At 38.5% G+C, this 13,750-nt stretch overlaps 1 protein-coding gene across 2 annotated transcripts in view; it reads left to right on the top strand.

Annotated features, from left to right (window-relative positions):
* The window catches only part of DAB2 (DAB adaptor protein 2), a 62,818-nt gene that overhangs the window by 34,541 nt on the left and 14,527 nt on the right, over window positions 1-13,750 (top strand). The window contains exons 2-9 of one of the 2 annotated variants that reach the window (XM_055422129.2): window positions 965-1,157; window positions 2,150-2,289; window positions 3,084-3,182; window positions 8,456-8,587; window positions 9,083-9,163; window positions 9,939-9,965; window positions 10,208-10,261; window positions 10,667-10,729. In XM_055422129.2, coding sequence (XP_055278104.2) covers window positions 1,067-1,157; window positions 2,150-2,289; window positions 3,084-3,182; window positions 8,456-8,587; window positions 9,083-9,163; window positions 9,939-9,965; window positions 10,208-10,261; window positions 10,667-10,729 — 687 coding nt within the window. In that variant the 5' untranslated portion in view covers window positions 965-1,066. The remainder of the gene's footprint in view (window positions 1-964; window positions 1,158-2,149; window positions 2,290-3,083; window positions 3,183-8,455; window positions 8,588-9,082; window positions 9,164-9,938; window positions 9,966-10,207; window positions 10,262-10,666; window positions 10,730-13,750) is intronic. The other variant, XM_055422130.2, reaches the window with a different exon arrangement.

Below are 13,750 nucleotides of genomic sequence, written 5' to 3'. Positions count from 1 at the left end.
AATGGACTATAGCCTGCTAGGTTCCTCTGTCCATGGAATTTTCCAGACAAGAATACTGGAGTGGGTTTCCATTCCCAGGGATCTTCCCCAATCAAGGATTGAACCCACGTCCCTCGTGTCTCCTGCATTATTAGTAGGTTGATTCTTTACCAGTGTGCCACCTGGGAAGCTGTTTAGAGGATAGTAATGCTAAATAATAGCAAAAAGTATGTTCACTCAGTGAGAACATTTTTTTGACATTTAAAAAAATTTTGTAATTTTTATTTATTTGGCTGTGTTGGTCCTCGTTTGTGGAATGCAGCATCTTTGTTGCAGCATGTAGGCTCTTTCGGCTGCAGCATGTGAGATCTTAGCTGTGGCATGTGGGATCTAGCTCCCTGACCAAATATCAAACCTGTGCCCCCTACAGTGGGAGCCCAGAATCTTAACCACTGGACCACCAGGGAAGCCCCTACATGTGACATATTTTGATCCCTATCTTTAATACTAGCTTTTTATCCAACGTTCTGATACGAATTTCTTAGCCGAATAATAACAGTTTTTATTTTATTGAGATATAGTTGATTTACAACATTATATGTTTAAGATGTACAGCATAGTGATTCACAATTTTAAAGATTATACTCAATTTATAGTTATTATAAAATATTGGCTGTATTTCCCATCTATGCAATATATCCTTGTAGCTTGTTTATTTTGTACATAGGAGTCGTCCCTATAGTCACATTACCAGATAATAATTACTTAAAGAAAAATCTAGTAAATACCTTCTTTCCATTTTGGAAACTACAAAGGAAACAGTCCTACCCACTCCCGTGCTATCAGAGTTCAGTTTAACAGAGAAGTAAGAACAAAATGATTCTGAAGAACTACACTCAGAAGTCCCTGGTTGTGGGCCTGTTAGGACATAAAGTCTGGGTTTGCTGTGTTATGATCTCATTGTGCCTCTAAACTCTGCCCACAGGTGTCTGCAGCAGGTTATGTTTGTTTGAGACGACTCCATCAGGGATCGCCTGCTGTCACGAAGAGTTTGCTGGTGCTGAAGCTGGCCGTCTGCCTTCTTGCCATGTCTAACGAAGTAGAAACGAGCGCAACTAATGGTCAGCCTGACCAACAGGCTGCACCAAAGGCACCTTCCAAGAAGGAAAAGAAGAAAGGTACGGAGAAATCTTCTCGAACCCTAGGAGGGGAGTTAGTGGTGGTTACCAGTGAAGAAGGATGAAGTTAAAGGGACAGTAAGATTTGGCCCTTGCCTTGATTCAATCTCAGCCAAGTCTCAAATTCTCCTAAATATGAAAGTAAGACTTTGGCAGAGGAGATTGGTTCAACTCCTCTATGAAAAGACATGTGTATATATATGAACCCAGTAATTGCCTCAACTTGGATCCTGCTGGGAAACTTTCATAGATATTATTCAGTTGGGAAATGCAACTGTCAAGTATTACATGGTCATCTTTCAGTAACCTATGTATAATTTTGCTTTACTGAAGTAGCTGTTTTATAAAAATCAAGATCTTTATTTTATAAGACCCTCTTCTTTTGACACAAAAGTACCACTAGAAAGTGTCAGCATCCTTAATCATTCATAGTTTGAGAATATCCATGATTTCTTTGCCTTTCACATCCATGCTTCAGAAATGGGAATGAGAAGAAAAGCAAAAGAAGTCATATTGATGAAATAATCATCTTAATGGTTTTCAAGGGAATTTACCCACAGTTCTCTTCTGTTTATTGATGGTTCAAAAATGTTAGTAAATTGTGCAGTGGCTTATTTTCCTTTTATTAGAAAAAGTATTATCTTCTTTATATTCTTTTTAAAAAATATTTTTGCAACTATGATGAAGAATATCCCAGAATATCCCCCAATCCTATCTCACATATTCCTGTAAGTTTCCCATAATTCAGCCTGTTCTACATTATTAAAAGTTCATTTTCTCTCCACCCTAATGCCATACAGTTTTACACAGTATGATTTTTTTTTTAACTCAGAGGAAATAAGGATAATGGTAGAATGTTGCATTGATCAATTGTAGTATAATCAAGATTTATGTAACTCAGATTTTTAGATTCTACAGCATTTTTGGTCATACCTGGCGCTGATATTTCAGCACATGTATAAACTTGATCCTCTAACTTTTTCTTTTCTCAGGCACTGAAAAGACAGACGAATATCTTTTGGCAAGATTCAAAGGTGATGGTGTGAAATACAAGGCCAAGCTAATTGGCATTGATGATGTGCCAGATGCAAGAGGGGATAAAATGAGCCAAGATTCTATGATGAAACTAAAGGTAACAGAGGAAAGCATAATTTGTTCCTATGTTAAGCAAATGTCCAACAGAGGGAGTGATATTAGAAGTTGTTTTTACTTATGGCTTTCCTGGTAGCTCAATGATAAAGAGCCTGCTTGCCAATGCAGAAGACTGGGGTTCGATCCCTGGTTTGGGAAGATTCCCTGGAGGAGAGCATGGCAACCCCCTCCATTATTCCTGGAGAATCCCCATGGACAGAGGAGCCTGTGGGCTACAGTCCATGTGGTAGCAAAGAGTCAGACATGACTAAAGCAACTTAGCACGCAGGCATGTACAGCAGGACCCTAGATGTCTTTTCCTTTGAGCAGACCAAATTTCAGAGCCTGGAGGTATTCGGGTAAAGTGCAGGACTCTTCTTTGAAATGAATGTTATTTACTGTTAGTCCTTTAGGTTTATTTGAGTTTTTAAATTCTAATACTGCCACACTATGAACCTCATTAAGGAAGTAATACTCATTAAATAAGACAATGCCTAGAAGGAACATCTTTGAAGACATTTGAAGATATTCTGGTTCAACCTTCTTGTCTTTGCCAGTGACTCTTCAGTGGCCAAGGGAATTAGAAGGACTTGCCCAAGTTCACATAGCTAACTAGTGATCTCCTGGCTCACTGTCTTCCATTTAATCCTGCTGTCTCTTATGAAGGATGCTTAATCCTTTCATAGATGGTAAACCAAGCTGAAAACAAAGCTGATTGTCTTTTAAAATTTTAGAATCAGAGGTATCACAGGGTGCTTTTAACTAGAGTTTTTCTTGTTCTCCCAATCTCATCAGGGAATGGCGGCAGCTGCTCGGTCTCAGGGACAACACAAGCAAAGGATCTGGGTCAATATTTCTCTTTCTGGAATAAAAATCATTGATGAGAAAACTGGGGTAAGAATTCACTTTCACTGACACCTTTCTGACCATCTGAGCCTGACAAATAATTTGTGGTGTAAATTTCAGCTGCCATTTTCCCTTTTCAAAATCCTGTAGGAAAAAAAGAATAGTGCATATTGCTGCACTTTTCCAGGAGTAACAGGCAAAAAACAGACAGGGTAGGAGGTGAGGAGTCATGATACATTACTTTGAAATTTATTTCTTGTAATAGATGTGAACCTCAAGTCAATAAGTCTAACCTCAACACCAGTATACCATAGATACCAGTATCAGTCAGGTATTTTTTTAGACTAAGAGATTAATCCTTACCCCTGGTTTGTGCTTCTGCCATAGATCTGTGTTTGGGTCTATTTTAATATATTGATCATGGGTGAACTTGATGAACGAAGCATCTCCCTTTCTTTTTCCCTCTCCCCTTCCTTCTTACCCCATAGATGTAACCTTGCTCATTTTCTGTGGTTGCTGTTATTCTATCACATGAATAGTCTTTCTTAATTTTGGTTTATTTTTTATCAAAAAACTATCATACTTCAAGTGTTCTGGGATTTTTTTTCTTCCCTCTACTCTATATAACATCAGATTCATCCATTTAAAATGGGTTTTCATTGCTACACAATAGTTTATTGTATCAGGATACTGTGGGGAGATCTCCCATTGCTATTCAACCCTTCCTAGAGATTCCCATTATTTAATATGCAAAAATTCATTGGTCAAACTTAGGGCCCGGGAATCCTGGCACAGCTTAGCCACCCTGCTACCTTCATGCACTGCTGTCTCTACTGTCCCTTATCTTTTGACTCTTGTCCTGCCAGAGAATAGTGACAGGTTTCCCTCACAAGCATTCTCTTACTCCCAAACTTCCTAATATACCTAATATAAACTTTCAGTGGCCTCAGTTGCTGAGAAAGAAAAGCAAAGACACATTCTGGGCACCTACAAATATCACTCAAGAGTTGAGCCCTACTATCTACTTGAAAGGATCAAGAGAAACGAGAATAGGGAACTGAGGGGAAGGCACTACTAAATCAATAAGCCCCCTTCATATGACACTCCTAGATAATGACATGCACATCTAAGTGAGGTTAGTAAATACTTGGTGGCAGAAGTTGGTGACTTCCAGAATGTCCCAGGAGTAATTGCCCCAATAATACTTAGGATGGTTCTCTGACCTGAGCCATTGTCAAAGGATCCTTGTGAACATTCCTCTAGCTTAGATATGCCATTCACTAGAGTTTGAGTTGGGAAAGTCAGAAACAGAAGATAGGATGCAAGATAAGATGAGGTGGCAAGAATGCACATAACTATACAAAAAAAGATCTTCATGACCCAATAACCATGATGGTATGATCACTCACCTAGAGCCAGACATCCTGGAATGCAAAGTAAAGTGGGCCTTAGGAAGCATCACTGCAAACAAAGCTAGTGGAGGTGATGGAATTCCAGTTGAGCTATTTCAAATCCTAAAAGATGATGCTGTGAAAGTGATGCATTCAATATGCCAGCAAATTTGGAAAACTCAGCAGTGGCCACAGGACTTTAAAAGTTCAGTTTTCATTCCAATCCCAAAGAAAGGCAATGCCAAAGAATGCTCAAACTACCACACAATTCTACTCATCTCACAGCAAAGTAATGCTCAGAATTCTCCAAGCCAGGCTTCAACAGTACATGAACCATGAACTTTCACATGTTCAAGCTGGATTTAGAAAAGGCAGAGGAACCAGAGATGGAATTGCCAACATCTGTTGGATCATTGAAAAAGCAAGAAAGTTCCAGAAAAACTTCTACTTCTTCTTTATTGACTATGCCAAAGCCTTTGACAGTGTGGATCACAACAAACTGTGGAAAATTCTTCAAGAGATGGGAATACCAGACCACCTGACCTGCCTCCTGAGAAATTTGTATGCAAATCAAGAAGCAACAGTTAGAACTGGACATGGAACAACAGACTGGTTCCAAATCGGGAAAGGAGTATGTCACCCTGCTTATTTAACTTATATACAGAGTACATCATGAGAAATGCTGGACTGGATGAAGCACAAGCTGGAATCAAGAATGCTGGGAGAAATGTCAATAACCTCAGATATGCAGATGACACCACCCTTATGGCAGAAAGTGAAGAAGAACTAAAGAGCCTCTTGATAAAAGTGAAAAAGGAGAGTGAAAAAGTTGGCTTAAAACTCAACATTCAGAAAACTAAGATCATGGCATCTGTTCCCATCACTTCATGGCAAATAGACTGGGAAACAATGGAAACAATGACAGACTTTATTTTGGGGGGCTCCAAAATCATTGCAGATGGTGGCTGCAGCCATAAAATCAAAAGATGCTTGCTCCTTGGAAGAAAAGTTATGACCAACCTAGACAGCATATTAAAAAGCAGAAACATTACTTTGCCAACAAAGGTCCATCTAGTCAAAGCTATGGTTTCTCCAGTAGTCATGTATGGGTGTGAGAGTTGGACTATAAAGAAAGCTGAGTGCTGAAGAATTGATGCTTTTGAACTGTGGTGTTGGAGAAGACTCTTGAGAGTCCCTTGGACTGCAAGGAGTCCATCCTAAAGGAAATCAGTCCTGAATATTCATTGGAAAGACTGATGCTGAAGCTGAAACTTCAATACTTTGGCCACCTGATGGGAAGAACTGACTCATTGGGAAAGACCCTGATGCTGGGAAAGACTGAAGGCGGGAGGAGAAGAGGAGGACAGATGGTTGGATGGCATCACCGACTCAACGGACATAGGCTCTGGGAGTTGGTGATGGACAGGGAAGCCTTGTGTGCTGCAGTCCATGGGATCACAAAGAGTCGGACACAGCTGAGCGACTGAACTGAACTGAACTTGGAAAGTAGACCTACTTGGCATGCTTTAGAAGTTATATGTCCCATCTTGGCTTTAGAAATTCTTGTAATCAATGATTACAGTAAAGTTGCAGGTTATAAAATCAACACACAGAAATCCCTTGCATTCCTATACACTAATAATGAGAAAATAGAAAGAGAAATTAAGGAAAGTATTCCATTCACTGTTGCAACGAAAAGAATTAAATACTTAGGAATATATCTACCTAAGGAAACAAAAGACTTGTACATAGAAAACTATAAAACACTAGTGAAAGTAATCAAAGAGGACACTAATAGATGGAGAAATATACCGTGTTCGTGGATTGGAAGAATAAATATTGTAAAAATGAGTATACTACCCAAAGTAATTTATACATTCAATGCAATCCCTATCAAGCTGCCAACAATATTTTTCACAGAACTAGAACAAATATTCTCACAATTTGTATGGAAATACAAAAAACCTCGAATAGCCAAAGCAATCTTGAGAAAGAAGAATGAAACTGGGGGAATTAACCTGCCAGACTTCAGGCTCTACTACAAAGCCACAGTCATCAAGACAGTATGGTACTGGCATAAAGACAGAAATATAGATCAATGGAACAAAATAGAAAGCCCAGAGATAAATCCACGCACCTATGGACACCTTATCTTTGACAAAGGAGGCAAGAATATACAATGGAGAAAAGACAGTCTCTTTAACAAGTGGTGCTGGGAAAACTGGTCAGCCACTTGTAAAAGAATGAAACTAGAACACTTCCTAACACCATACACCAAAATAAACTCAAAATGGATTAGAGAGCTAAATGTAAGACCAGAAACTATAAAACTCCTAGAGGAGAACGTAGGCAAAACTCTCTCCGACATAAATCACAGCAGGATCCTCCAAGACCCACCTCCCAGAATATTGGAAATAAAAGCAAAAATAAACAAATGGGACCTAATTAAAATCAAAAGCTTCTGCACAGCAAAGGAAACTATAAGTAAGGTGAAAAGACAGCCTTCAGAATGGGAGAAAATAATAGCAAATGAAGCAACTGATAAAGGATTAATCTCCAAAATATATAAGCAGCTCCTGCAGCTCAATTCCAGAAAAATAAATGACCCAATCAAAACATGGGCCAAAGAACTAAACAGACATTTCTCCAAAGAAGACATAAAGATGGCTAACAAACACATGAAAAAATGCTCAACATCCCTCATAATCAGAGAGATGCAAATCAAAACCACAATGAGATACCATTTCACACCAGTCAGAATGGCTGCTATCCCAAAGTCTACATGCAATAAATGCTGGAAAGGGTGTGGAGAGAAGGGAACCCTCTTACACTGTTGGTGGGAATGCAAACTAGTACAGCCACTATGGAGAACAGTGTGGAGATTCCTCAAAAAACTGGAAATAGAACTGCCATATGATCCAGCAATCGCACTTCTGGGCATACACACCAAGGAAACCAGAATTGAAAGAGACACATGTACTCCAATGTTCATCGCAGCACTGTTTATAATAGCCAGGACATGGAAGCAACCTAGATGTCCATCTGCAGATGAATGGATAAGAAAGCTTTGGTACATATACACAATGGAGTATTACTCAGCCATTAAAAAGAATGCATTTGAATCAGTTCTAATGAGGTGGATGAAACTGGAGCCTATTATACAGAGTGAAGTAAGCCAGAAAGAAAAACACCAATACAGTATACTAATGCATATATACGGAATTTAGAAAGATGGTAATGATAACCCTGTATACGAGAGAGCAAAAGAGACACAGTTGTATCGAACAGTCTTTGGGACTTTGTGGGAGAGGGTGAGGGTGGGATGATTTGAGAGAATGACATTGAAACATGTATGTTGTCATATGTGAAACGAATCAGCAGTTTAGGGTCAATGCATGTTACAGGATACTCGGGGCTGGTGTGCGGGGATGACCAAGAGGGAGGATAAAGGGAGGAGGGAGGTGAGAGGGGGGTTCAGGAGGGGGAACTCATGTACACCTGGGGCGAATTCATGTCAATGTATGGCAAAACCAACCAATATAATATTGTAAAATAAAAAAAATAAAGATAAAAAAAAAAAGAAATTCTTGGTGTCCTAATCCTCAGTTCTTCCTTGCAATGTGGTAGCATGTCTTTGGGATAGAGAGACTCAAGTATAGATATTTTCAGAAGGATCATTCTTTCTATTTCTGTTTTCTACTCTTTGTTGCTAGTTTACTTTTTTTGTTTGTTTGCTTGTTTTTTGTTTGTTTCCCATCTTGAACCCTTCCTAGCAAGAATAAATGTGGCCTTCAACCAGGAGGGAAAAATATTCAGATGTTTTAGCCTTTTCATATATGCCTAGATATCTGATACTTAGTTATACTTGCCTGCAAATAGATTCTGCAAATAGATTTTCTCAGTACATCATTTTTGATGTTCCTTTTTAAGGTAATAGAACATGAACATCCAGTAAATAAGATTTCTTTCATTGCCCGTGATGTGACAGACAACCGAGCATTTGGTTATGTGTGTGGAGGAGAAGGCCAACACCAGTTTTTTGCCATAAAAACAGGGCAACAGGTAAGCTCTGATCCTTGAGGTCTGCCTGGAGGGCCACTCAAGCGTTAAGAGTGTCTTGTCTCTCAACTAGAGAGCTTGCTGGAAACAGTTGGATGTAGGAGGACTAAACAATGCTTCAGAGGATGACTCTCTTTAATTGGTCTAAGGGATCTCCTTTAAATGTCATTGATACCCATGTAATGTGTGGCACAAGGGCTGTCAGAATGGAATTTGTCATAAGGTCACTGCTGATTTTAGAATTAAAATTGCTGATAGTGAATTATTCCCAAAAAGTTTGAAGGGACTTGGAAGATTATAGTAATACTTCTTGTTTTATCTATATACTTTATGTTTCTGGAGATAGGGGTGAGAGTGGTGGAGATCTCCCACAGACCAGAGGAGGGTAGGAAGGAGCTTTAAGAGAAAGGAAGAAAACTAATACTAATGAGACGTGATGGGGAACAAAGGGAAGAAAATAGATTAAAATACTGATAAAGATGCTTTGTCTCGCTTCAGGCTGAGCCATTAGTCATTGATCTGAAAGACCTTTTCCAAGTTATCTATAATACAAAGAAAAAGGAAGAAGAAAAGAAAAAGGCAAGTACTGTCCCATACAGGCCCTATCACACGTAATACAATATTCTAGACTGTGTCTGACATTATGTGAACATATGTCCTCTCTGGAGAGCTGGCGTCTATGTGGCTCTTCAACATGTAGAATATAAGGAAATGTATTTCTCTTCTTTCCAAACGGCAGTGGATGGCTGTTATAGTTAGACCCTTCTGATTTCCAGTCTCTGACTCTAATTTTTTCTCCTTATAAGTTTCATGTTGATTCCAAGGACTGTACATGAGTACCAAGTCTAATAGCTCTATTTAAATTCAGTACTGATACGAGGAGGGGCGGGGAATGTAGGGCAGAAATCAAATGCAAGACTCTCTTATGCCTTATGCCTGTGAGCCTATTGGTATATTTATTCTCCTTTTGAACTTCCTTTGGGATTCCCTGATAGCTCAGTTGGTAAAGAATCCACCTGCAGTGCAGGAGACCCACGTTCAATTCCTGGGTGGGGAAGATCCACTGGAGAAAGGATAGGATACTCACTCCAGTTTTCTTGGGCTTCCCTTTTGGCTCAGCTGGTAAAGAATCCACCTGCAATGCGGGAGACCTGGGTTCGATCCTCGGGAAGGGAAGATCCCCTGGAGAAGGGACAGACTACCCACTCTAGTATTCTGGTCTGGAGAATTCCATATACTGTATAGTCCGTGGGGTCGCAAAGAGTCGGACATGACTGAGCAACTGTCACTTTCACTTTGAACTCACTTTACTGATAATTTATTAAGATCATTGAATTTGTGTCTTTCTTTTTAGATGGAAGAAGCCAACAAAACAGTAGAGGTAAAAGAGCACCTTTTGTTCTTGTGAATTGCATGTGTCATATGTATCAGCCCTGTTTGCCATCTACCCAAGCAGACTTCCCTCCTGGCTTATTACTGTGTGTTCATGACCCCTCGTCTTAAAAGATGACAGTTGAATGATTAGTGCCAAAATCTTAACTGCTAATAAGTCAATACACTAGGAAATTAAATTGCATAAAGAAAACTCACCAACTGAATCTTTAATATTTGCCATCTTTTCAGAATGGGAGTGATGCCCTAATGAATCTTGATGACCCACCTTGCAAACTGAAATTGGTATGTATGTGAATTTTTATGATTCTTACTTACCTGAACACAGGTTTTACTTCCTAAAGATGTTGCTAATACCGAATATGTATGGAATCTGTATGAAGAGCCAATTGTGACAACTCTTTAACTGTCAGTATAACATTTATGTCAGTATACAAAGTAATCTTTTTAGTAAGAACTTCTGAATCTAATCCAAATACTTTTTTAAAAGTATGCATCAGGTGGATTTGTCTGGGGACTTGTCTACACTACCTGACCTAACTAACCTAATATCAAATCTATATTGGATAAGTGAAAATCCAATTGTGACAACTATTTTCCTAAACTTTAGCTTAGGAAACAATTACAACAATATACAAAATAATCCTTTTTAATAGACACATCTGAATCTAATCAAAATACTTTTTTAAGGGTGTTGACCAGATGGATTTGTTTGGGGACATGTCTACACCTCCTGACCTAAGTAGTCCAACAGTAAGTGTCTGTTTTTAAATTTGCAATGTAATGGAAATGGCATCTATAACTCAAATTGGCAATTAACCAGAAATCTTGAGCATTTCATTGAAACTTGGAAGGTGACTATTGATTTTTCTACATAAAGTGTAAATGGCTACTAGAACAAATTTGCATCTTAAGTCACCATAGGAGCCTATCAGCACTACATCGGATACATTAATATTGCTTAGAAGTTAAATCTGAGCAATAGGTCAGGCAATGTAGTCCATCTTGGTATTACTTAGGATCAGAAGGAGGAGCTGAATATTAATCCTTGTGGTAAGCCAACTTGAAGGAAATATGTTTGTTAGATGACTGACTGTATAGATTCCTGGCCTCTTCTTTTTTTTTCTAATTCTTTTGTTATAATTTGGCAGCATAAGCTCGGTATAAAGTAAGACCAAAGTAAGAGGCTCAGGTATGTTTAACCAAAGCTTGTCTTTGTTTAAGAAGATGCTCATTCTTTACAGGATATTATAGTATATCAAATCTTATTATTATTGATCTGTAACAACTCTGAGAATGGAGCGATATTTTTCTTTACAAACAAGGAAATGGTGATTCAAAAAACCTCTCACCTACCCAAGCAGAGGTTCAGTTTCAAGGCTTAAGCCTAAGTCTCAGACCTTCCAAAACAGGCTTCAAGTGAAACTACTTGTAATTTTGAATGACTTCTTAAAACTTTTTTATTTATTTAACAGTTTCTTGACTATCTGCTGTTTGCAGGGCACAGAAGGAGATTCATAATTCAGTGACATCATTTAATGTCTAGCAGGGAGATCAATGTTAAAATAATCACAAAGCCTAACAGTTGATGTTACTTACAAGGTTTTTATTTAGTTTAGAGGTTCAGATAATGCCTCTGAGTAAGTGAGTTTCTGGACTTGAACATAAATTATGAGAAAGCACCTAGACATAACTCAAGAAAAAGTGTGTCAGTCTAGAATGATGGGAAGAATGTTTATCTAGGAGTCTCCTGTAGAACTGTCAAGCAAACCTCTGTGACCAAGAAGGTCATAGGAACTAGAGCAGCAGTGTATTGAAAAGTGGTGACCATCTTGCTTGGTGGAGTACTATAGAGAATGGCATGCTTATGAAATTTCACACAAATACCTAGGCCCAGTGAGATGGGAAGGAGCAGGGGCTGCGGATATTCATCTCTACCCCCACCTTTATGAGAATCAAAATGCATAACATAGCATTTTAGCGACCCTAAAAAACCTGTAGTAGAAAAGCTCATTTAATATACTTTTAAGTGGGAAGTGCTGACTCATTTGTCTGTGAAACCTTTCCTTCTTTGTAACGTTTGTTACTATTGCAAAAATAAACTTTTTGAAATACCAGATAAGATAATCCTGAAAGGTCCATCCTTGCTCTGAGGCTGTTTGGTTGCTAGGCAACTTTGCCCCTCCTTCATGAGAAGCTCCCTTCCCAAAGAAAATTGACATCTGAACAACCTTCTTTCCAACAACATTCAAACAACTAGTATTTTGGAAGAGGTCAAAACACTCAATGTATGTAGAATTCCAGCGAGATGAGATAGGCAGGGAAGCACTGAATGCTTAATATGCTTCTGTAGACTTCTAGAAAGTTCTAAAAAATGAAATGAAGAAAAACAGGAGTAATCTTAAGTCTCCTTTATATTGGACTTTGTGCATTCTAGGAATTTTTGGCTCGTAGAAATAAAATGCAAGTTTTAGTTAAACTAGCAGTAAATTTAAATGATAAATAACATCAAAGTTATGATATCTGTAAAAGAATGTTAATGGTCCTAATTATGTGCTCTTTAGACTTTGCCAGTGTGTTTCTACATATGACTCCATATTCATAAGTCATGAAATAGATTTATTTCTATTCGATAAAACCAACCTGTTTAAAAATTTTGAAATCTCACAACAGTTGCTCTGAAAGAGATGAAGAGAGGCAGAAATCTAAATTACCTAGACTTTATGAGCAGTTTCTTAATCCATCTGTGCCTCCCTCCAACATTTATAAGAATAGTTTTTTGCATTCCAATTAAAACTCATGCTGCAAACTAAGTGACATGCCTTACAATGTAATTTTTATCACAAAATCACTTGAACAATATTTTTCCATACTGTATCTCAAAAGAAGAAGGAAAGGAAAAGAAAAATAAAGAACAAAAGCATGACCTTTAACTTTAAAAACTTCACCATTTGAAAGCCTGGTTATTAAGAAAAAAGGCATAAGATGCTGTTCCCCCATCAAATCTGATATGGGGATGGGATCAGGTCACAAAACACAGTGTCATGTATATAGAAGATGCAATGGGTGGGCACAAGTGAAGCGGAAATAGAAGGATCAGTGGGGAAAAGCTTTGTAAAGAATCTGAACTTGAGTTAGGTCTTTGAAGTATGTAGGAGAGTAGAGTAATAGTTAGGCTAAAAGCAAGTGACCTACCTCCATTGTGGGTCATTTTGAAAGTCTGGTTAATGAAGTTTATTTTGATATAGGGGAGCAGCAGGAAGTCCCCAAAGGCTTTAAGCAGGGAGTCCCAGGGTTTGGTAGGCTGGAATGGTTAGGCAAGATGAATTACCTGAAGAAAAGCTACTCTACTGAACTCAGTATTTAAAATCTGGTCTGTGCAGACATCTTCTTGGTTGCCTGTTTGCCCTTTTTACTGGAGCCTCTTAAGAGCAGGGACTATATTCATGTTCATGTCACCAGTTCTTGTCTCTCAGGTGCTTACGTGACAGCCAAGTGGATGAAGTGTTTACAGTTTACAGTCTAATGCAGAATTAAATAAATGCTGACGGAGGAGGTAGAGGAGGAGCCTTACGTTTTTTCAGTTGTAGTCTATGAAGCGGGTTTTTAATTTTGAATTAACAACAAACGCAACCTGAGGAGAGCCTTATACATTTTACTTATAGGGTGACTATTCAGAAGTCTAACATTGTGGCTCCTGTTTCGTGTCCTCAGAACTTCTTCTGAAGTATTTGAAGGAGAACTCTACCAGCTGTGAACACCCAACTGTTCTAA

The sequence above is a fragment of the Moschus berezovskii genome, chromosome 18 (assembly GCF_049115385.1).
Source record: "Moschus berezovskii isolate FMDL1 chromosome 18, NW_MosBer_1.0, whole genome shotgun sequence".
NCBI classification, from domain to species: Eukaryota; Metazoa; Chordata; class Mammalia; order Artiodactyla; family Moschidae; genus Moschus; species Moschus berezovskii.
The sequence above is the reverse complement of the archived record's forward strand: the minus strand, read 5'-3'. Positions and strand labels throughout refer to the sequence as shown.